Below are 24791 nucleotides of genomic sequence, written 5' to 3'. Positions count from 1 at the left end.
GGTGAAGCAATAGTGGCAGTACTTCCTAAACCTGGCAAGGACCCGGCCCACTGCTCTTCCTATCGCCCGATCGCTCTGCTCAATCTCGATGCCAAAATTTACTCCAAAATCCTGGCTACACAACTCAAATCTATCTTACCTGCTCTCATAGACTCGGACCAAACTGGGTTCATTAAGGGGAGGCAAACGCACGAAAACTTGAGGCGAATCATTAATATTATTGACAAGGCACGCAAGAAGAATATTCCCACAGCGCTTCTCTCGCTAGATGCGGAGAAAGCCTTTGATCGCGTGGTATGGTCCTTTTTATTTAAGGTGCTTCAGTGATTTGGGTTCAGTGAAGCCTTCATTGGAATGATTCGCGCTAATTATCACTCTCCTAGCTCGTGGGTCCTCGTCAACGGAGTGGTGTCCTGCCCCCTTTCTCCTAACCCGGGGGGCCCCACAGGGTTGTCCCTTATCCCCCCTTCTCTTTGCCTTGAGCATTGAAACACTGGCACACAGGATCAGGGGTAATGGGAAGATTCGGGGTATGCGTTTTGGCACAGATGATCATAAGATCTTGTTTTTCGCAGATGACGTGCTTCTCCCGGTGACGGATCCCCAGGTTTCTCTCCCGGCCATTCAGTCGGAGCTGAAAACATTTGAGGGGATCGCGGGTTTTAAGGTGAACCTGACCAAATCCTTCCTATTGAACCTGACAATACCCAAAGACGAATGGGTTGAGGATCGAGGGGCTGTCGCCTTTCCGATGTACCTCCAAGGAAATTACTTATCTGGGAATCAAGCTTACCCCACGGGTGCGTGACTTATATCAGGCGAACTTCCCTCCCACGTCAGCTAAAGAGTGATTTGGACAACCGGAGCGCAGCTTACATCACTTGAATAGGCAGGATTAATGCCTATTTCAGTGGAGAGAGGATTATTTAGAGAACTGCGCATTATGTTGATCAAATTCATTTGGCAGGGAAAGAGGGCAAGACTCCCATACAGACTGCTCATTAGACCACGCAAGAAGGGTGGCCTAGGGCTCCCGGACTTCCAATCCTACTATAGAGCAGCGCAAATGAGAGTGATTACGGAGTGGTCACTATGGGGCTCGGAGAAGCACTGGCTCCACATAGATGGGCAGATTACTGTGCGCACTATATGGGATCTTCTCTGGAAACCGAAGCGGGACAGACCACTCAATGCCTATATTAGCACCCCCACCTTTACCACACTCAAGGTCTGGGACACTCTTACCTCCAAACTACAGCTTACGACCTTTCCATCCCCCTACACGCCTATACACTTTAACGTTGTGTTCCCCCTGCATTAAAGGAAGGTCCCTTTGAGGCTTGGCGGGAGGGAGGCTGCCTCATGATCTCACACTTGTTCGACAAGGGAGAACTCCTCACCTTTCAGGAATGCAAGACACAGTTCGCATTACCTAATAAAAAGGCATACCACTACTTGCAGTTGAAACATTGGGTGACGCAGCCCCTGGTGCGGCAGACCGCTACCGGGGAGTTGCTCCCTCTTGAAAGGTTCGCTCAGTCAGGGTCCTCCTCCAAGGGGAGTATCTCATTTTTCTATGGTCTTATTCATGCGTTAAGCCCCAGGGTAACGCCGCGCTTTAAAAACTTTTGGAATACTCTGATAGAGACCCCTATGGAAGACAAGAAATGGGAACAATTGAATAGGGATTAAGTGAAATTCAACCGTTCCACGTATCTCAGGGAGGCACACTACAAAATTATGTACGATTGGTATTTGTACCCTCAGAAACTACACACGATTTTCCCGGGAACCTCTGATAGGTGCTGGAGGGGGTGCGGGTTTTATGGGGATTTTAGACATATTTGGTGGGACTGCCCTATCATCAAACCTTTCTGGAAGGAGATCCTGTCCCAAATCAAACTTATCTTAGGCTACCCCATTCCCAATACTATGGATCAGGTCTTACTGGGGGTTCGAGACCCACTCCTGAAAAGACAGACCCAGAGTGATAAATCCGTGATGTGGCTTTGCTTGGGGACCGTCAAAATGGCAGTAGCTGCGGCCTGGAAGAAACCAGAGGCCCTATCCCTAACCCAGTGGCATGCACGATTGTGGCGGGCTTTGGCTCTAGAGTGAATGACCGATATCGTTGAGGACACCAGGAAAGGTTTTGATTACATTTGGTCACCATTGGTCAGTTACCTTTCAGAGGGGCTCCCTTTGACAGCTTGCAATCCAGAACTTAGAGCCCTCCACTTATTTCTAATCTAACTGCCCTCTAACGCCGGGAGGTATAAATACTGCGCTGATCATCGGGGCGAAGACCTAGTACCCCACACCTCACACCCATTTCTCTTTGCTTTTTTATTTGCACCATGACATCTTAGGTAGACTTATTCCTTATTTTCTTTCTTAAAGTTCGCTAAGTATCCTTTTCATGTTACTCTCTTGGAAGGGTAGCTGGTTATTAGCTAACATTTCAGGGAATGCGACATGTCCTAATGAAACTGCGCCATATATTTAAAATCTCATTCACCTGGACATGGGGGTAAAAGGTAATTTTTCTGAACGAATTGTATACCTGGGCGCATGGTATAATTGACAATTGTTGCATATGTGCTGCTTTTGTTGTACTCTGAGAACATTTAAATAAAAACATTTTGAAACAAAAACCTTTAAAAGGTTGAGCTCTGTGCTCAAAGTCTCTGTCAACAGGGACCATAAAAACAAAGAACTGACTTAGCTTCTCCTATGGGGCATAATATATTATTGGGGATATGCTCTTTCATTACGGAGCAATTGCAGCTTTCATAGCCTTTCAGCCTATACGGCTACATTGTTCCTATTTCCTATCACTCTTCATTTAAAAAAGGTCTGTGAAAGTATCTTCTTATCGCTGTTTTTCTTTCTATAACTATTCTTCTGCATTTAAAATTGTCTTTTATGTAGCTAGGAAAGAATTGGCCAATATAGCCTTTTATATGCAGTTAAAAATTATTTGCTTTTAGAAAAATATTGCCTTTTCAAAAGGAAAAGCATAAATTTGTAAATTTCCTGCACATGGGTGGGACAATTCAGTGCTTATAACTATAATGAAGACTCTCCTGAAGAAGAAATATAATCTCTGCAGCACCAAATATCTGCAAGGTAGGATTGTGGCAGTCCCACTCCTTCAGACCATAGCAGGACAACCTACGATAGCATCCAACCTTCGGATGATATTCAGCATGATCCCACCGGGGTGGAACTGGCTTCCTCTTACCACAGATTGTCCATTTGGTACCCAAGAAATTGCCATCACACAGAGCTGGGTCCTGAACCCCACATTTTCTCATCCTTCAGTCCAAATTCCAATTGTGGATCAGTTGCATGCTCAAGCACTGAGTGCATATATTGCAAGATTTGTTAAACAAATAAAGGGTATGTAGTTTTTTAAACCAACAGTGGGATAGTTTGTTTATGATGAAAGGTTTTGAGAGATTTGTAACTTGTGTGTTATGCGACAATCTGGTGACAGTATAAGGTTTTGATGTTCATCCAGAAAAGTACAGCAATGAATTTCATTTGCCTGTTTAAGATTGAATATAATTCTGTGTGTGTACTGTTCACAGTGATCCTGAAATCATATCCCCTAACTCATTAAAGGAACCCTGGTGGGGCCTTATTTTTGATGGAAGATTAAGTGCACCGTTTCCATAGGAGAAACGTCATCAGATAATGGCTTTGTGGGAGCATGCAGCACCTCCGTAGAGTTTGTTTGGAGGTACCACACCCACCAAGATGAGTTGTCTGTCTGTTTTGGGGTGTAATACAGTAGCAAGATAGAAACTTAATTCTCACACAGCATTTATCATATTGATGACCTAGGACCTACATCAGAATTTAAGTTGCACGATGTTAGGTATGTTGCAACAAGACAGCTTCAAGCTAAATCAGAGAATGCAATGGGGTGTTGATTAAGTTGTTCTTTGCTGCTCACTGTTTCCATTATCGATTAATAGTAAATGTATGACTTACTGCAACCATCTTAAATGACTCTGTTGGTCACTGGGCCAAGAATAGACTGTTACTGTGACCATCCTGTTCATGAATGTTTGGATTAGTGTTTGGTAAAGCAATGTAAGCAACAGAAATACCTAACATACTCTGGTGTAGGTAATGTAACCATGTTATGAACAGTTGAGAAAATAGGTTTTCTACGTGTAATATACTCAGCGGCGTATCCTTAGTTTGAGACGGGATCAGGGAATGGGTGTAACCCAGCTAACAGGCAGTGTGCCCAAATAAAAATACATGGAAGGAAGAGCTGGGGCAGGTGGATGTGGTGAGGAAGTGTATCAGATGTATTAGGGGTACCAGTGGGAGGGAATAAAATATGAAGCGTAAACAACATTCTTGGTATCATTAATGTGTAGAACCACACGCCACAACATAGGAAAATACAGGACCTAGCCAAACTGTAGCAATACTGACATCAGATCGAAGAAACGTTTTAGAAGAGGGAGGCCAGTGGGCCCTCTCCATTAAGAGTACAAGTAGAAAGCTCTTTCTGTTCACTATAATGCTTGCAGCCACCATCTTCAGCCTCCCACAACCTGGGTTGATAAGACTGTAGGCATTGTCCAAAAGAAGCATGCACTTAGGGAGGCTTCTCGACCTCACACTCTAGTTTTGGCCTCCTGGTAAGTTAAATGTAGTTTCCCAAGTAGCCAAGCAGGATTGTCTAGCTCACAGAAGGAAAACAACGGGTAAAAGGAAAAAGGCACCAGAAAGGACTAGGGCAGCTTTACTGACTGCCTTTTGGTCCCAACAATAATATTACGACTGTCTGATCCTGTGTACTCTAGGAAATTAAGTAGAGAAATTGTTGTAAGAGCACTTAACACTTGTGTAGCACTGCTGTCTAAATTATAATCTATAACTTTATTTTCTGCCCTGCAACTTCCAAGCACTTTATCATAATCTACTTGGAAGAGGCAAGGTGAAACTATATAGTAAAGAAAGATACAATGTGCATTTTGATATATTACAGGCTATGTGACATTGCAGGCCCAGAGTTTTGAACCATATGTAATGAATATGGCACTTTAGCCATTTTCAGGGAAATTGTGATGAAAAGTACACCCTTGTGTCACTGGTTTTCTAAAGGCTTTATGAGGGCTTAGCTGGCAAAGAAATATGGGACCATTTCATTGCTGCCCCTCAGAATATATGGGTATTTAGATCATTCATCTGAAAATTGTGCAGTAAACTTTACCATGTGGCACTTTTCCCCCCAAAACCTTAATGGGGGGGAAACGCGCCTAAGGCCCCAACGAATGAAAAACATTAAGGCTCACACAGTCCCCTTTGAGACAGGCATTAATGCTCCACAATTTAAACTCCACCAGTCATCACTGCTTGCCATGGGTCAGATGCTAGCAAAAAGATGATGGGTGGCACCCACTGTAGCAGTGGTGGAAGTCATCACCCCCACCAGTTCTGGAGGAGAACACCCTCCTAAGAAAACAACTGCGTTATGGCACTTGTATTTCCCCCTCAAATTAAGCACTGGCCTCACATGGGTACCTTACAATACACAGTACTTAAGATGCTTTTTTTTGGATAACGGATATAATCCCAATAAATCAAAATATTAAATTATATTTTAAGGACTACCAACCCTGTTCCAGTTTTCCTGCTTAACCCAAAGATCCCACATGGGCTCTAGCTTTATCATTGCTATTGCTTGCCATACACAGTGTATCGTTGCAGTGGATTTCAAGTTCTGTTACTGTTTTGCCCCTACCAGTACTATTGAGATGTTCTGTTCCATGTTAAGCTCCTGATGCATCTCTAGTTTCATATCGCTCCCTTTTAGAAATATTTTGCCACAGAAAAAGATCCATCCGCGGTGACTATTGTCCTTAAATTTGTGATGTTTCATTTTCCCTTATCACTCCTGTTCTGCCGTGTAAGCATAAGGACTTCTGGTTCAAACCAATGTCTTTTTCTTTATTTTTGCTATCTGAACGGTAAACGCTCTTCTGGAAAAAGTCCTAATAATAACGTGTTAGTCACCTCCATTTTAGGGCGAGCCTAGACAGTCTGGAAGATCTGCTGCTGTCAGTACTTTGCGTGGGCTTTGGAACATTGCCGCAGGACTCGTCTGCTTCAGCTTTTGCTTTTCTTCTAGCAACTGCCTCTATGTAACGGTCTTGACAGAAAATGACCAGCAGAGGTCAGTAAAATACCAGAATCGCTTTCTGCTTAGGGACTTTATTTTTCTAGCAACTGCATGTATTTAAATGTATTGATAGAAAATGACCAGCAGAGGTCAGTAAAATACCAGAATCGCTTTACCCAGCATAATGTGCTTCATAGCTAAAAAAGGTGTAAGGTCCCAAGGCGAGACCTATTGCATTTGCAAATGCTTGTTCTGAAGTTCTGCTTCTCCTTGAGTATCTCCAAAGTAACACTGAAATCATAGCTGTACCGCTGCACAAGTACAGTGTGAATCATTACTATGCAGCCGTATTTGGCAATGAGAATGGAGGGCCCACAACTAAATCGTTGAAAGCAATTGTAAAATGATATGGCACTTTGATTTCAAATGATGGATACACTACAGGATATGGGATGTAATGTGTGTGACCATGACAAACCCTCCAGTGCTTGGCAATGACACAGCAAAAGTATGCAATAAAATTACACAGGAAATGGGGCCCTACAAATGCTAGATCGACTTTTAAAGAACATTTTCATAAGTCAAAAGAAAACTATTTTATCTGAGCGGACAACCCTAGGAGTTTCATCGCCATCGCATAGTTAGTCGCGCGTCGTTAGAAACCATACACACATATTTTTGGAAATCAATGTGCAGAGCTTGTTATGTTAACACCATGCCTGTGGAATAAATGAAGTCAGGCTAGAATTGGCATTTTGATAAATATGCTACTTTTTCGCAATACTGGCACTTATTGCACTTTGTGAGACCGACAGCCATGTAAACTTATCTTCTTCGTTCTCTACAGAACAAATCCATCTCCGCTTCGGGCCTTGCAAGACAAAGGCATTTTTCACATCTAAGAAAAAATTAAATATTAGTGATCACATGTTTTTCACCGAAATATTGGTCTTTCAGTTAATACAATTGCAGATTATATAATGGCAAAAAGGAACTGCACACTATTCTCAGTGGGTGCCCTCTAGTGCTCCTTCTAAAGAACAAGTTACTTACCTTTGGTAACGTTATATCTGTAAGAGACATATGTAGTTATAGATTCCTTACCTTAGAATTACCCCCAGGTGTCAGACTGGATCCAGAGAAATTGTTTCTTATCAGTACCCCTGAACGTCTATAGGTGGCATTGGTCGAGTCCACGTCCGTCGTTGGCGTTGTGGTCGCCAGGATGACATTGCGGTTTCTACTTAGATGCCACCACTGCGCACTGATGTCAGTTTTGACACAACTTTCCACTCCAGAAGCACAGAGCCATGCAAGACACTGACCACTGGTGCACAAAACTAGGGCTCTGGAAGGGAGTACCTATCCCTAGAAGTCAGTTTGCAGAACGGGGAGGATGGGTGGGGTGGTAAGGTATCTAAACCTACATATGTCTCTTACAGGTACATTGTTACTGAAGGTAAGTAACTTGTTCATCTGAAAGAGACAGTAGTTATAGATTCCTTACCTCAGAATAGATACCACAGCAATACCAACTCCGGAGGTGGGTCTGAGAACTAAGTTCACACCAGGAAGTCCTGGAGACCAGAGCAGCCGAAAAAGCTCTCTCGCCAGACTTTGCTGTCCAGGCAGTATGCTTGGTAAACGTGTGCAGGGAGGCCCACGTGGCTGCCTGACAGATGTCAAGTAAGGGAACTTAATGTCCTAAAGCAGTAGTGGCTGCAGTCACCCTGGTAGAGTGGGCACGCAGCCTCACTGGAGGTTCCTTTTTAGCTAAAGAATAGCAGGTCTTAATGCATAGAACCAACCCATCAAGAGATGGTACATTTGTGCTCTGCCCGACCTTTCTTTACACCAACATAACCCACGAAGAGTTGATCGTCCACCTGGAAGTCTTTTGTGCGGTCAAGGTAGAAAGGCAGCGCATGTTTTGGGTCCAGACGGTGGAGTCTCCCCTCCTCTTTGAAAGGGTGCGGAGGTGGGAAGAAGGTGGACAATATGATGGTCTGGCCTATGTGTAAAGAGGTAACCACTTTGGGCAGAAAAGAGGGCCTAGTACGGACGACTAATTTTTCCGGATTGAAAGCAATTAAGGGAGGTTTAGAAGATGAGGCCTGAAGCTCACTCACCCTGCGAGCAGAGGTGATGGCAAGCAAGAAAGCGGTCTTCAAAGTAAGAAGACGAAGAGGGCAATTATGTAGTGGCTCAACGGGAGAACACATAAGATACGTCAGGATAAGATTCAAGTCCCACAGGGGCATTACAAAAGGAGAAGGAGGAAAAAGATGAGTAATACCCTTCAGAAATCGGTTAACTATTGGGGACTTAAAAAGAGACGGCTGATCAGGAAGGCGGAGAAAGGCCAAAATGGCTGAAAGATAGCCTTTAAGAGTTCCCAGAGCAGAGCCCTGCTGGGCCAAAGAAACAATGAAGAGGAGAACCTCTGAAAGAGGGGCAGAAAGGGGATCCACAACCTTTGCTGTGCACCATGCCACAAATTTGTGGCATCTACAGGCGTATACCGTTTTAGTGGAGGGACGCCTGGCTGCCAAGATGACATTACAGACTTCGGTAGGAAGGTCGAAAGCTGTCAAATGTCACCACTCAATCTCCATGCAAGGAGGTGAAGGCTGGACAGGTTCGGTGGAGGACCGTCCCCTGCTGCTGCGACAGATGATCCTCCCGAAGAGGCAGTCTGATTGGAGGATCTACGGTCATGTTCAAGAGCTTAGGGTACCAGACTCTTTGTGCCCAATCCGGAGCGAATGACTTCGGCCCGGTCGCGCTTGATCTTCTTCAGCACTCTGGGCAGAAGTGGTACAGGCAGAAAGGCGTATAGGAAGCCGCAATTCCACTCGCGGCGAATGGCGTTACTGATCGAGTGCCGCCTTGGAAACTCCAATGTGCAGAACTGCTGACATTGCATGTTCTCTTCGGTAGCGAAAGATCTAACCAAGGCTTTCCCCACTGTTGAAAGAGACCTTGCACAACCTCCAAGTGAAGACTCCATTTGTGATCCATCATGCATTGAGTTTGTCTGCCCTGGGGTTTAGGGAACCTGCCAGGTGTTGAACCACCAGGGATATGCCCTGATGTTCCAGCCATTTCCAAACGTGAAGAGCCTCTTGAAATAGGGCGGTTGGGGTTGTGGACCCTGTTTGTTGCAGTACCACATGGCAGTGGTGTTGCCTGCACTACTCTTTCTTTAACAGAGGGAAGGGAATGCCTTCAGTGCAAGCCGAATTGCCCGGAGCTCCAGAAGGTTGATGAAGAGCCCGGACTTCGCATCTGTCACTACTGTGAACTCTGGTTGGGGAAGGGAGAGGGATCTGCCGCTGACCCAATCCTGGTTCGTGAGCCACCACTGCAACTGACTTTCAGCCCCCTCCGAGATCTAGACAACATTGGAATGATTCCCCTGATGCTACAGCCACTGAAACTTCAGGTCCCACTGCAGAGCCCACATATGCCATCTGGCATGATCTACCAGCAGGATGCAGGAGGCCCAGCAGCTCAGGGTCAGTCTAATGAAATCCGGGATAGAGGCTGAAACATCTGTATCATAGCCCGAATATCCCGGACTCGCTGCTCGGGAGGATAGAACTGAAACTGTGCTGTCCAGAACCGCTACTATGAAAAGGAGCTTCTGAGAGGGCATCAGGTGCGACTTCGCACGTTGATAGTGCACCTCCGCGAATGCAGGAGGGCCGCCATAGTCTGGAGTTGGTAAACTACAGCCTGGGGCGAGCCCGCCTTCAACAGCCAGTCGTCGAGATAGGGGAAGACTGAAACCCCTGATCTGAACAGATAAGCTGCGACCACCACCAATTTCGTGAACAGCCGAGAGGCTCTGGTAAGACCAAAAGGGAGCACAGAGAACTTAAAATGTTCGAGGCCTACCGTGGACCATAGGTAACGCCGATGGGAAGGCAAGACTGGGATGTGAAAGTAGGCGTCCTGCAAGTCCAACGCTACCATCCAGTCTCCAGAGTCGAGGGTAGACAAGACCTGAGCCAAAGTTAACATCTTGAACTTCTCCCTCTGGAGGAAGTGGTTGACGTCCCTGAGGTCTAAGATAGAACGCAGACCTTTGTCCTTCTTGGGCACCAGGAAGTAGTGGGAGTAGCAACCACGACCTACTTCTGGCACAGGGACACGTTTGATAGCTCCCTTGGCCAAGAGAGCTGTAACTTCCTGGCGGAGAAGGGCCAAATGATCCTCCGACATGCGAGGGAGTGTAGGTGGCATGGTGGGAGGGGTAGTCTTGAAGGGGAGAGAGTAGCCCCTTCGGACTATTTGCAAAATCTACCTGTCTGATGTGATGTTGCACCAATGGGGGAGGTGATGGCGGATCCTGCCGCCCACTGGCAAGTGGTGGCCCTTAAAAGTCGGACTAGGAAGGTTTGGAGGCTGCTGCAGGGGTGGCATTGGTGGACTGGCCCCTAAACCACGACGTTGGATCTCACGTCCCCGGCCGCGCAAAGGCTGGGTAGCTTGCGCAGGCTTGTGGCTCTTGGTAGAGCGTGGTGGGGCACCCCTTCTGTAGCCACAAAAGGGACTAAAGGCAGCCTGCATGGGGCAAGAAGTGGCAATGAGGCCTAAGGATCTGGCGGTAGCCCTAAAGAGCTTGAAAAGATCAAGCGAGTTATCCGCCTTGTTGCCAAACAGGCGACCGCCATCAAAGGGGCATGTCCAAAAGGGTCGGTTGAACATCCCCAGAGAAGCCAGTGGACCTCGGCCAGGCATAGCGCCTCAGGGCTACTGACGTGGAAATCGTTCTACCCAGCGAGTCGGTGGTATCCAGCCCACACCGGATGGCAACTCTGCTGCATCTCTACCCTCAGCAACAGCGCTGGTGAGCATGGCCCGGGCTCTGCGGCAGCACTTGCGCAACTGTGTGTGTGTAATGGCCCAAGAGACATGCGGTGTTCACTGACTGCAGTCCTAAGCTTATGGAAGAAAACATCTTCTTCCCAAGATGGTCCAGCTTCTTGGATTCCCTATCTGGGGCAGCAGTGGGGAATGTGCCTTTTGATGTTGAGTTTTGGACCACCAAGCTCTCGGGGGTAGGGTGTTGTGAGAGGAAAAATGGGTCACCTGGGGCCAGGCGGTGGCGTCGGGTTATCCACAGGAGCCCCTGTGCTGGGCCTGGACCAAGTGCCCAGAAAAATGTCAGTGAGGGCCTCATTGAAAGGCAGCAGGAGCTCCGAAGAGGCTGCAGCCGGCTGAAGCACCTCAGTCAGGAGGTTAGTCCTGAATGCCACCGTAGGAAGCTCAAGGCCCAAGGCCTCAGCCGCCCTACACAACAGCACAGCGTAGGAGGGCCCCTCCTCTGTAGCCACGGTAGGGGTAGTAAGCATACCAAGGTCTGGTGATGTATCCATACCACTGGCCTTACCCAACACCTCTTGCTAGTCCGGCTTCTCAAGTTGGTCTGCTGGAGGGTCACCAGACCCCTCCCAGTTCTCCTCATCCTACTCTGGCTGCCACTCAGGGCGGTAGGGGACGCCAGGGATGAACAGCGGCACAAAAGTATCCTCCAGCGCCCGGTACCGGCGTAGGTCGACGTCAGTCCGGCGCCGTGTCCAAGTCGGGGGTCGACGCCAGCTGGGGGCGCAACCGGCATCAAGGGCGTCGCCACTAGAATCGGAACCAAGGAAGGTATTGTGAGGTCGACCGGCACCGATCCGGATCCAGGCCTGGATCCATGGGGGCTCTGTGGTGCTGAGGCTGGAGCCGCCGGTATCGAAGGCCTAGGGCCCCCAGCTGAGTCTGCAGGGCCCAAAGGTGCACCGGTGGAGTAGGTCTGCCCAAAGATGCTATGCAGCACTTCTTTGAAAGCTCGAAGCTGGGCAGGGGACGCTCCGACTCCTGCAAAGGTGGGGGAGTGTGGAGTCGTCCTAGAAGCGGGTCCTGAAGGCGGATCAGGAGAGCGACAAAGCTTCGGTTTCTGTGTTGCGTTGGCCGACGATCTGGGAGAAGGCAAAGAGTGACGATGCTTCTTCGCCTTCTTTTAGTGCCCTGAACTTACCCGAGGAGTGCGAAGACGTCGATGATGAGTGGTGATGGCATTGCGACCGGTCCCGAGACCTTCCTCTCGACCTGGACCTTGAGCAGTGCGGAGCCAACTGCCGGGCCTCCAGAAGCTTTCGGGACCACTCCCGCAAAGACTTTGGGTTCATGGCCTGACAGTCGGAGAGCGATTTCGGGTCATGGTCATGCTCCAGGCACTAGAGGCACACGAGGTGCGGGTCCGTGACAGACATCAGCTTGTGACAGGAGTCACAAGGCTTGAAGGAGTCGAAGTACTCAAAAAAGATGTCAACAAAAGTCCAAAAAGTTTAATCAAAAAGTGAATAAGGGGCACGCTCTCTTGGGATATGCGCTGGCCGGCGCGGAAAAAGAGGAACTGATGTCTAAGTAGACACCGCAAAATCATCCCGGCGACCATGACGCCAATAACATACGTGGAGTCGACCAACGCCACCTACCGACGCGCAGGGATACTGCGAAGAAAAAATGTATCTGGATCCAGTCTGACACCTGGGGGTAATTCTAAGGTAAGGAATCTATAACTACAGTCTCTTTCAGATACAAACGTGCATGCATAGGCTGTATGTGAGCGTGGACCCTGCATAAGAACTCAACGTGCCTTCAGTGTGTAGATCATAATAACAGGGAGAAGGTAATGGAACCCTGTGACATGCGCTAGACCAAGGCTGTCCACTCTTGGTTCCTGAGCACCAGGCCATGCTCATTGGCAGAATTTCCATGTAAGATGGAGGCACTGCAGAATAAATAAGTGGCATACTCATAGCGCGATTCGCAAAGCTATTTGTGCATGTAAGTTTCACTTAAATATGAAAATAGTTATTTTTAAGGATAGTTTTTTAAAACTATATCTAAGCCATTATCAAAACATGGGTTTACTTCTCCATCTAATGTTATACCAGTATAATATAATACTATTCAGGAGTAAATCTTCTAGCCAGGGGTGTGAGTGGGCTTTCAATGGCGGGGATGCAATGAAAGTTTGTTTGGTGACTGAGTATTCACTAATTTTTTCAAAGCTCTTTTCCACCTTGGAAATGGCCAGAGATTTACTCCTAAAAAGGAGAGCCATAAATCCCCTTCTAGAGATGGAATGAGCAGGTAGCACTCCAGAATGAGTGTGGGATAGTGATTTTTATTTACAAAAGGTTAGCACATAAACATGTTGTTGCATGTGAGATTCATTTCTCCACATCAAAAGATTTAGGACCTGATCAGGAGTCGGTTGATACCCCAGTAGCAAATTGTGCGTCCAGCATTCCAAATTGGGAATGACATAAAAAACTGTGCATGTTTTCACAATTACTGAAGCGCTTAAATGGTAATTGTTGCTGTCATCATCGAAGACTTTCACCATGTGTGACCTACAAAGATCTTGTGGGCAAAACGTCATGATGCACTATTTGCAACCCACCACTACAACATTATTTCTGTTTTTGTGGCAAACAGAAGTGTGCACATGATCCGTATCAGGAGGGCCGCTGTACAGTGATGCCTTAACATGGTATTAAATGATATACTAAAATACACACATAAACCACATATTTGCCAGGCTTAGAATTCCGATTTTAAAATAAATAAAAAAATTCAAACAAATATAATCTGTGTGTAATGCCTACATTTGGAATCCGGAATATCTTCTTGAAGCAGTCGGTGAAGGGCGACGGAAGCCAAGAACTGGTAGGATGTAAGCGAGGTCCTTTGGAAAGGTGTGGAGGAAATGCTACGGCTAGCTAGGACCAGAGCATCGTTGAACAGGAAAAGGCTGAGGTCGCTGATGTGCTCATAGACCCTGCAATGGAGAGGAACAGATTTTTTATTTTAAGCTCACTACCAAACAAGATTTATTTGAAGAGGAGGACTCGAGGTTTGGCTGAGTAGGTTTGTGATTTCATTTGATTTCTGTATGCCAAATAATCTTAATTCAGATATTCCAGCAGCCACAGGCTCCATTCTCTAGATGATAACACTCTCGAACTGGTAGCAAAAAAAACTGCAAGTTGTGAGTCAGAGTGCATATCATATTGTAATGACTTTTAATAATTGATGCAATAAATATTTACTTACTTTCTTACATAGCGCGTATCATGCAGAGTAGTTGGGCTAATCAGGCAGTTTAAAGTCCATTTTACTAATCATACATACATAAAACTCCCATTTGTGCTTCACTATGCTTTTTAAGGGTTAAAAATGCTGCTTTTTTAATGCATCTTACTTGCTCTAATCTCGTGAAATCCCCCTAAATTTCCATTGGTGCTAGTAGATCGCGTTCAGTGTTAAAGCATGTGTAATCCTCTGGGGCCAATGAAGGTAGAGTTCAAAGTTGGAGCATGTCATCCTCTGGGGCCAATGAAGGTTGAGTCCAAAGTTGGAGCACGAGTCATCTACTGGGACCAATGGAGGTCGACTCCAAAGATGGAGCTTGTGTCATACTCTGGGACCAATGGAGGTCGATTTCAAAGTTGGAGCATGTGTCAACCTCTGGAGCCAATGAAGGTTTATGGTTAGAGCATGTGGCATTGTGCTGGAGAGGCGACATCATGAACATCATGACATGGTAAAGAGTTCTCATGTGTGACATCTGTGCATTTGGATGCAACTCCAGGAACCCCCCCCCCCCCCAACTCTGTTTTACACAATTCTCTACCCACTAACCACCTGTGTTTGTATGCAATGATTAAACAAAATATGTATTTCCTAAAGATATGTGATTTTCATGAATTCTAAAGGAGAAAGGAAGTCGAGATTGGCTTTTAAAGCCCTCTGTTTCTGTCACAAAGCTTTGCTCAAACTAGGTTCTACTTATCTTCACATGTGCAAAATCTGCTCTGCAGTCCTAAAATTCGTAAAGTTTGTACTGGTGACTACTACTTTTCTTGGCTCAGAGCTTTATAATGAGATCCCATTATCACTTTGGATGTTATTCAGAGTTTCGAGGACAGGGTGCTCCAGGCAGATACCCTGTCCACCGGCTCACCAGCTCTACTTAGAGTTGGGCAAAGTGGCATATTTCCTCTTATGGGGCACTGCTGGCGGAAACATTAGACCGACCGCCTGCCCCACGGACATCATTTGGATTTTGCATTTTGGTTAGGGTTTCATTTCCCACTCCTACCTCCCTTGATAAAAAACAATATTGACAGCTGTGGTGATTTCCAAGACATGGTAATACGTCTTTAGGTCAGAACACAGGACTAGTTAGCAAGCACGCTAAATGATTTGTTGTTTTTTGATCTGGGTAATTGACCTGATAAGCAAACTTTTATTAAGAATAAAAAGGGTTTACAGGTAAATTCTGAGACTGTGGATACTACTTTACCCCAACGCTCCTTAACCTGTGGGCATTCAAATAAGAACCACAAAAATCCGCATCAGGAGATTTACATCATGGGGCATGGACCGGGCATCGCTATGAGGCGATAGTTGTGTTAATTTGATTAACTGTCTAAATATGCCGCCCGGCCCCCGGGATATGGGCTAAATGGCTGTGTGCATTGCTAAACCGTAGGGTGTGATCGGAGATTGTACGTGGGTGCCGGTTGCCCCGATGGTTGTTTTGCTTAAAATGCTGCAATAAAAACATGCTTTAAAAAAGTCAGGAGATTTACATCTGGGATATATGCCCACTCCCCCCGTTGTCTGTCCCTTCGATGCGCTTGGTGCATATATAGGCTTAATGTAAGAAATTGAATTAGTTTGACCCACAATTTCTCAACACTTGCTCAGTACATTCAAAAGCTGCTGTCTAATCCAGGCAATGATTTCTCTACTACTTTCAACCCCCAGACCTCCTCAGTCTCTGTTGTAATGTCGAACTGAGATGAGTAACATTACAGAAATATGGGTTTCCTGACCTCCTCGTGCATGAAGATAATACATAATGTGTCTACTGTTTGTTGTTCACTTTGTTCGTATCCCCATGTCAGGGGGGAGTCTATGATAATGAGCGGTAAAAAATAAATGGATTGGCTGGGATTTCATATTGGCTTCTAAAATCAAAAAACAAGCAAATTGTACCATTATTCATAATAAGAACCCATACAACTGATCCCAGCATTGAGTCTGGACTGCCTACCGTGCAACCTCAACACTTCATGAAAGTGCAATAGGCACCCAATTGAGATCTCCGGTGCACAGACCGTCACAGATCGGAAGTATTTCAAGCATCTCCTCCAAGAAAATTGCATTGCACTGACCAGTGTGCTGCAACCAGAGGCCGCTGTAATGTCACCAAGACCTGCTTCATGCAGTGTGACCAAGAGCATCCTTTAGCCCTGATCTCTACCTTCTATGTTTGACTCCTACAGAAGAATCTGGAGGACAATTGTAGCTGTGCTGCCAAGCAGTATTGTTCATAGTCTGTGGCACCCCATCTGCCCCATAAAGCAACAATTTTAGTTTACTAAGAGCCACCCTCATTCTACCGGTACCACAAGCCTAGGCATATCAACTTGGTGGTCAAGTCTAAGTAACAATTGATTAAAAAAATGTATGATTAGTGTTGGGACATATCTACCTCAATTAGGCTAAAGGGTACTGGTCCAATGAGTCATTTATCATAACACTTCAGTATGAATACATTCAACGAAGTTCATAAAAGAACCACTGGATGCTATCTAAATTAGTGTTCCCTGTGCATTGGAAGAGGACATTGTACCGTATAGTAGGCGTCTTCATTTCTTGTAGAAAATAATTTTCCTTTAGAGAAACAAGTCTTTTGCAAGGAGGCTACATAAGTGTCTTCTTCTCAGGTATTCATACACACTGTACTGTTTAGCAGGAGTAGCAATGTCTGCGCTTCCCAAGTTATAAAGTTGTACATACTTTGAGTAGTCATGTTGACTGCAAAACCCGGGGGGGGGGGGGGGAGGATTGTGGGTATGATGGACAAGTTACTTACCTTCGGTAATGCCTTATTTGATAGAGACATGATCTAGCTGCAGATTCCTTTCCTTTGAACTTCCAGGCATTAGGCTGGATCCGGAAGATTTTTCTTAGCCGTACCCGTGAGCCAGTAGGTATGTTACACCTTAGCAAAGAAATGGCCTCCTGAAGGCCATACGGACCATTCCACCAGGGCAAAGGCAGCCACCACAGCCCTCCAGCGTGGTGTCCCAATTGCTGATATCTGCCAAGCCACCCCATGGGCTTCTCTGCACAAGACACTGTTGCCTGTATTCTCAGGTTTGCAGGGAGGGCCTGTTTGGCCGCTCAGTCTTGCAGGATTTCCTGGTTTAAAGCTTTTCCGCAGTCCCACCTCTGGGGAAGGTACTGCTTGGGTATCTGTTCAAAGGTAAGGAATCTGCTGCCCCTTCAGGGCCCTAGCTTCTTTTTTAACACACCATGGTCAGTCACTTCATGGCTCCACGCTTCTGGCATGAAAAATCACGAAAAGTACTGACAGAGCGCCGGAGTGGTGGTTATATTGATGACGCGACGTCACGTGGAGTCGATCAACACCACCTACCGGCACACAGGGGTACTACTAGGAAAATGTTACTGGATCCAGACTGATGCCTGGAAGTTTAAAGGTAAGGGATCTGCGGCTAGATGTCCCTGTCAGATTTATTCCTTCTTATATAGGGCCCTTTCACCAGCTCTGCACTCTAAAGTCTGCTGTTCTGTAATCTAACTGCTCACACTAATTAGATCTCATCAAGCAAAATGTAACACTATCTGCCAGACCAAACTTAAACAATCAACAAGAGGACAAAGCAATTTAAAGTTCCATCCATTAAACCTATAAGCAACCTGAGTGCTCTTCCCGTCTTACGTGTCATGAGCATGAAGAGGGTGTATTACAATAGTGGGATCTCCACACTGACAGCCAGCCACCACCTAAATAATATTCATGCAACAATGATGTAGTTTCCATAAGAGTGAGAGTTAAGCAATCCCCTCGTAAAGAGGAGTACAGAACATTCTGATTCAGTACTATATAGAGAATAAATGATTTAAGTCTTCATATAAAATGATTTGCAGTCTGTTGTTTGAGACAGAAGTCAGGCTGTGAGCTAACCAACATGGAGTCCCTTTTGATTGTTGAAGTATAGGTCCCTGGGGGAAGTCGCCAACTTCGATTTCTACTGGACTGCAATATCTGAAACCAATGTGGCTCCCTCATCTGCGATCTGGTCTCTCATTGGGCCATCAGGATGGCGTGTTTTGCTGCAGTTCCAAGGACAGGCAGTAGCCACAATATCAATTTCGAGTTGCCGGATCTCCCAAGGTGACGCCCTGACTCTTCGCCTAGTCTCAAGTATCTTTCAGGTCAAGGAAGAAATGGGATTTGGTCACACCCAGCATTTTAAACATGGAAAACCCATCTACACAGCCTCTCTTTAACTTCAGAAATTAGATGTGCTTCTGCTGTACTGTTGCTGTCTAGTAAGGGAACTTGAGCACTTTTCTGTTCTCTCTTGAATCACGGACCATTTTGCTTGGTTCTCTATAGGATGTGATGCATGTCTCTATTATTTATCAGATGTGCTATAACCGGTCTGGCCGGTGCTCAGGGTACTTGAAGCAGGACAGGTACTGGAGTGTGGATGCGTTCAGGGTAGGCTGGTGTGAGAGGCGTCGCCCTACCAACCTGGGGGAGAAACAAAAGGATTAGAAGAACCACCAAGCAGCTAGCAATAAATTGTGCTTACTCCTCAATGACAAAACTGTCTAAATCTATGATTTTGTTTGGGGGGAGGGTGATGGCCTCTGGGCCCTGCTCATCTGTTGGCTGGACAAAGAAACCTCGCCATGGAAGCATAAGCCAGGGCAGTGATGACATACTGGTGGGCATGGTGTGTGTTTCTGCCAGGAACAGATTTTCATTTTGGGAGTTATTTACATGGCTTGGTCGACAGGGACTGGGGGGGCTTTTGAGACCTACATGAATCTCAATGGCCGGGGTCGGGGCAGGCCGCTTGGACAATGGAGGAGTGGGTGTGTCAGTGACCTCTGCCTCCTTCACTTCCACCTAGCAACTCCTGTTGATTATCTTCAGGTAGGGGGGCGGGGGCTGGGGCCTGGGGAGGAGTCCATCAGCTTCCTTTGAGGCGCATGTGTGGTTCGTAGTGCGTGCCAGTGGAGTCCAGTCACCAGACCCCAGAGAGCATAAGGTGGCGAGTTTAATGTGTGCAGTTTTCTAGAATCCTATTGTTCGGAATTCGGGTGCTTTTCTTTTATGTATGTTTAGTGTATCTCGGTTTAGTTTCTTGAACTGTAGAAAGCCCACAGAAGCGTGTCTTGTCTGTGAGTGCTGATAGGGATCATTCATGCACAGATACCCAGCACACGAGGGGCACCTGGCTGCTCGTTTAGGCCTCTCAGAGCACCTAGCCTCTCCATTATGCTTCCTTCCACCCTTTTCACTCACTACCCCACTGTCTTCCTTCATCATCACTTTATTTCCTCTTTGACTTGCATACTCATATGCTTTTTATTCTTTTGCAGTTTTATGCGGCAGGAGCTCTGCAGGAAAGGTATTGGAGTGCTTCACATGAGAACAGGTTAGGTTTTCCTATTTCGACGCAGATAGGGCCTACTCCTGCACGAGCCGCCACTTTCAGAGCTTCACATCAGTATTACAGACTGGTGTTGCCCTGGGTTTGGCCACCATGCATGGCTCACTCAGATTTGCCCTGCACCACAAAGATTGGGCAGACACATGCACCTCACAGAGATCATAATGCTTCATTATATAGCACAGGGTAAAGGTAACGTTTGTTAGGTCTGCTGCTCATTTGGCATTCTGCCAGTGAAACCCTGTGCCCGCAATAGAGACCCCTCAATGCACCTTAAGTATGAGTTATGGTTTCCTCCATGTTATGTTTGGATATTGCTTTGAACGGTGTCATAAGCTGATAATCTTTGAAGTGAATTGTTGTTGTCATTGTTGGATAGTAATGTCGTACATGGCGTTGCCCCCCCCCCCCCCACCTAATAGCTACAATAATGCGAATGGGGATATACCATAATTTGCCCATTACTATGTCATAATCACAGCTGTATGATGACCTGAGTATAAAACGAATAAAAATTATTAAAAAAAAAAAATAAGAATGAGTTCTGGTGAGTAATTAGTTTGCATTCTTACCCGCACGCCCTACCTGGATGGAGCCGTTAAAGGGTGATAAATGCCCCGTGGATGGTGGGAGATGAATCTCGTTGGAGACAAAAAAATGACCAGGACCAATGTTTTTTTGTGCAATTTCTCACGTCTTGTATTATTCTAATATAAGAAAAAAGACAAAACATGTGAAAACATGCTACTACTGCTCTAACATGCTTTGACAAACTAGCAACGCACCTCTCCCAAGTGTGATTGTGGGTTGCGGTAGCCTAGGGTTAGGGCAGTGGTCTTCAAACTTCTTAATGCTAAATTGGCAATGTTTAAATATGTCTAAACATATTTAAACATAGCAGTTAAGCTCTGTGACCCCTTTTTACATGCACTCCCAGTCATGCTATAAATGACAAAAGTTGTTAGTGATGTCCCATTACAAAGTGGCTTATTGCTGCTCATGTTTTTAACACTTAAAACAAAGCATGATTCTTCTCTTGGCCAGAGACTGCCCCCCTGATATCACTAAAGGCTCCAGCTACTTGTAGGTAGCTCTACTATGTGCAGCCCAGCCTACTAAATTAGAGGTTATTGCTTGGATGAATTAACATATGTATTCCTGAATTGCAAAGTGTGTATTAAAGATGAAAATGGGTGTATTTTCCGAGCTCATAAGATGATGTTTGGAGAAAAAAGATTGCATTTTCAAATGGTATTTACATTCCAAGTTGATAAAACCTTTCTTGAATTACTACTGGCAACCCTGCCTGATGCACTGAGGTAATCACCGCTGGCAATCTTACATTGGGTGGCCACTAACGTAATGTTTATACAACGCTAATAATATTAGTAGCTCAGCAAGATTCTTATTGAATATGAGTAGCTCTTTTTATAGAAAAGGTTTCAGGCCCCTGATTTAGAACCTTATTGTTTTTTATTGGTTTTTTTCCCCGCAATGTTTAGTTAGTCTAAAGTTGCTAAACAAAAGGGTAGCCACTTGGGAGTGTTATTTAGCATGCACAGAAGGGTGGATATTATTAAGGCTCTGTGCTTGTACACACCGGCTCCCTTAACACACTTGCATAACTGTTGCATCTGAAAGAAACACGTTAGTTAGATTCCTCACCTTAGAATATCCCCAGGCGTCAGACTGGATCCGGAAGATTTTTTCGTCAGCAATTCCCCTTGCGCGTCGCTAGGCGTCGTCTGCGGCTCCGGGTCCGTCGTCGGCGTCGTGCGCCGGAATGACGTCGGAGTACTTAGACGCCGCCCTCGCGCGCTGACGTCAGTTTTTCTTTTTTCCGCGCCAGTAAGCGCAGATCCGGGAGAGCTACCCCTTTAGTCAATTTTTGACTAACTTTTTTGACTCTTTTTGGTCGATTCTCGACTCTGGTGCCGGTAGGATGCCTGGTTTCAAGGCCTGCGACGACTGTCACCGACTGATGTCGGTGACTGATCATCACCGCCGGTGCCTGTACTGCTTGGGCCTCGACCACGACGCGGCGTCGTGCTCCGACTGTATGGCCCTGACCTCGAAAGCTAGGCGGGAGCGGTCCCGCAAGCTTCTCGAGCTTCGCCACTCGGCTCCGCGTCGCTCTCGATCCCGGTCCAGGAGGAGGTCCAAGGATCGGTTGCGGAGCCGCACTCGACATCGTCACTCGTCTGGCTCGAAGTCTTCGGGTAAGTCGAGGCACTCCAAGAAGTCCAAGAAGCGACACCGCTCTTCGGACTCCCCTCGACGGTCGCGCGACTCGGCCGAGGGTCCGGGTGGTTCCACCCTCGCGGCTCCGCAGGAGCCGCGCAAGTCCCCATACCCGACGGTCCCTGGGACTGACGCGACACCGGCAGAGGTCAGTGCCTTCCTCTCGGCCATGAGGAACCTGGCCCCGCCGTCGGCGCCCGCTGGCGCGCCTTCGGGCCCCGCGGACTCGACTGGGCGACCTCGCATGCCGGCGGCTCCGGCCTCTGTGCCGTTGGAGGCTCCGGCCCCGACGCTGCAGGTCCCCGAGGGCCCCGAGCCGGGGCCCCCGTCGACGCCGGTCGACCTCGTTACGCCTCCTCCGCCGGCGCCGACACCGATACCACCCCAGACGCCGGCTCCGGTCGACGTTGATGCCCGGTTCAGCCCCTGTCCGGTCCCGACGCCGATGCGGCGCCGCCCGACGCCGCTAGAGACACATATTGTCTATCGACCGGCTCCGATCATTCCTCCTGTTTACCCGGAATCGGATGACGGGGGCGACTGGGAGGGGTCTGATGACCCTATGGCCCTTCAGAGCCAACTTACACAGGACTGGGCAGATGAACTGGGGGAGGCCAGTGGGTTGGATACCTCACCAGACACTGGATTCATCTCTCCTCCGACTGTGGCTTCGGAGGAGGGTGCAGCCTTTTCTGTGGTGCTGCGCAAGGCGGCTCGAGCTGCCTGCCGTGGCAGTGAGGACTAACATCCTCACTGAGGTGCTTCAGTCTGCCGCATGCTCCACTGAGCCTCTGCTGCCATTCAATGAGGCCCTCACTGACGTTCTGCAGGGCACCTGGTCCAAGCCCTCCACAGTACCTCCTGTGGATAGGAACGTTGCCAGGCGCCACCGCCCTGCTCCGGGCGACCCCAGTTTTCTGTCCCAACACCCCACCCCCGAGAGTCTGGTTATCCAGGCCTCTACCTCCCAATCCTCCTTCCCGTCCGCTCCTCCGGACCGGGATTCCAAGAGACTGGAACAGTTTGGTAAGAAGCTGTTCTCTTCGCTCAGTTTGGGCCTGCGGCCTTTGAACACCGCCTGTCTCTTGGACCGTTATTCCCACTCTCTGTGGGATGCGGTGGAGGACGTGCTGCCACTGTGCCCGGAGGAGGCCCGGGCGCGGCTTTCCTCGGCCCTGGCCGATGGGAGAGATGCAGCGCGCCATGCAATCCGATGTGGGCTTGACATTACGGACTCGCTGGGTAGGGCGATTTCTACCACGGTGGCGCTTCGACGTCACGCCTGGCTGCGGTCCACGTCCTTTTCAGGGGATGTCCAGAGCACCCTCATGGACATGCCTTTTGATGGCGCTCGCCTTTTTGGTGACAAAGCGGACAGTGCGCTGGCTCGCTTCAAGGACTACCGGGCTACGGCCACGTCCTTGGGCCTCTCGGCCCCGCGGCCACAAACTTCCGCTTTTCGCTCCTTTCGTGGCCAAGGAAGGGGCTCCTCCTCACGTCCGCCTAGCCACCGAACGCAGAACCAACCTGCACGCGGTCGCGGACGTGGTTTCCGCCGAGGCGGTACTGGAGGACGACGCGGTCAGTCCACATCCACCCCGGCAGCATCCGCCTCAAAGCCTTCCTAGTCCGAGCTTTCAGGCCCATTCCACGCCAGTGGGCGGCAGAGTTCGCCATCACCTGCTCCACTGGCGGTCCATCACATCGGACAGGTGGGTGCTGCAAATCGTCCGAAGGGGCTACTCCCTCCCCTTCGAGACGACCCCTCCAGCCATGCCACCGCAGCACCACCGTATCTCGGGGATCATTTGAATCTTCTCCACGAGGAGGTTTCGGCCCTCTTGGCCAAGAGGGCCGTCGAGCGCGTTCCGAGCCCAGAAGTAGGTCGTGGTTGTTATTCCCACTACTTTCTGGTTCCCAAGAAGGGCAAAGGGGGCCTACGCCCTATCTTGGACCTCCGGAACGTCAATGCCTTCCTCCGGAAGGAAAGGTTCAAAATGTTAACTTTGGCTCAGGTTCTAGCTGCCCTCGACCCTGGAGACTGGATGGTAGCGTTGGACTTGCAGGACACATATATCCACATCCCCGTCCTGCCGGCCCACCGGCATTACCTGCGGTTCACGGTGGGTCAGGAGCACTTTCAGCTCACCGTGCTCCCCTTCGGACTTACCAGTGCCCCTCGGGTGTTCACGAAAGTGATGGCGGTGGTCGCAGCTCATCTGCGCAGATCAGGGGTTCCAGTCTTCCCCTATCTCGACGACTGGTTGTTGAAGGCGGGCTCGCCCCAGACAGTCGTCTCCCACCTCCAGACTACGGCGGATCTCCTGCATTTGCTGGGGTTTTCCATCAACGTGCCGAAGTCACACCTGAGCCCCTCTCAGAAGCTCCTTTTCATCGGAGCGGTTCTCGATTCAGCGCAGTTCCGGGTTCATCCACCGGAACAGCGGGTCCGGGATATACAGGCCCGGATTCCCATCTTTCGGCCTCTATCCTGGGTTTCGGTCAGGCTAGTGTTGCGGCTTCTGGGGCTGATGGCCTCCTGCATCCTACTAGTGCATCACGCCAGGCGGCGCATGCGGGCTCTGCAGTGGGACCTGAAGTTTCAGTGGGCCCAGCATCACGGCAACCTGTCCGACCATGTCTTGATCTCGGAGGGCACTGCACAGCAGTTACAGTGGTGGCTCACGGACCGCGATTGGGTCACGGGCAAGAGCCTCTCCCTACCCCTACCGGAGCATGTCGTTGTGACGGATGCGTCCCTCCTGGGATGGGGTGGCCATATGGGAGAGGCGGAGATCAGAGGCCTCTGGTCTCCGGCGGAGTCTCGCCTC

At 48.1% G+C, this 24791-nt stretch overlaps 1 protein-coding gene across 3 annotated transcripts in view; it reads right to left on the bottom strand.

Annotated features, from left to right (window-relative positions):
- Positions 1 to 6821: 6821 nt before the first annotated feature.
- ECT2L (epithelial cell transforming 2 like) overlaps positions 6822 to 24791 on the bottom strand; it is a 445514-nt gene continuing 427544 nt past the window's right edge. For 2 of the 3 annotated variants that reach the window (XM_085612467.1, XM_085612468.1), the window contains 2 exons: positions 13819 to 13991; positions 6822 to 7046 (listed from right to left, as the gene is read on the bottom strand). In XM_085612467.1, coding sequence (XP_085468593.1) covers positions 6916 to 7046; positions 13819 to 13991 — 304 coding nt within the window. In that variant the 3' untranslated portion in view covers positions 6822 to 6915. Of the gene's footprint in view, positions 7047 to 13818; positions 13992 to 20304; positions 20427 to 24791 lie in introns of those variants that run through there. The other variant, XM_085612469.1, reaches the window with a different exon arrangement.

This window comes from Triturus cristatus, chromosome 6, assembly GCF_964204655.1.
Source record: "Triturus cristatus chromosome 6, aTriCri1.1, whole genome shotgun sequence".
In the NCBI taxonomy this organism is placed as follows: Eukaryota; Metazoa; Chordata; class Amphibia; order Caudata; family Salamandridae; genus Triturus; species Triturus cristatus.
This window is presented reverse-complemented; position numbering and strand designations above follow the sequence as displayed.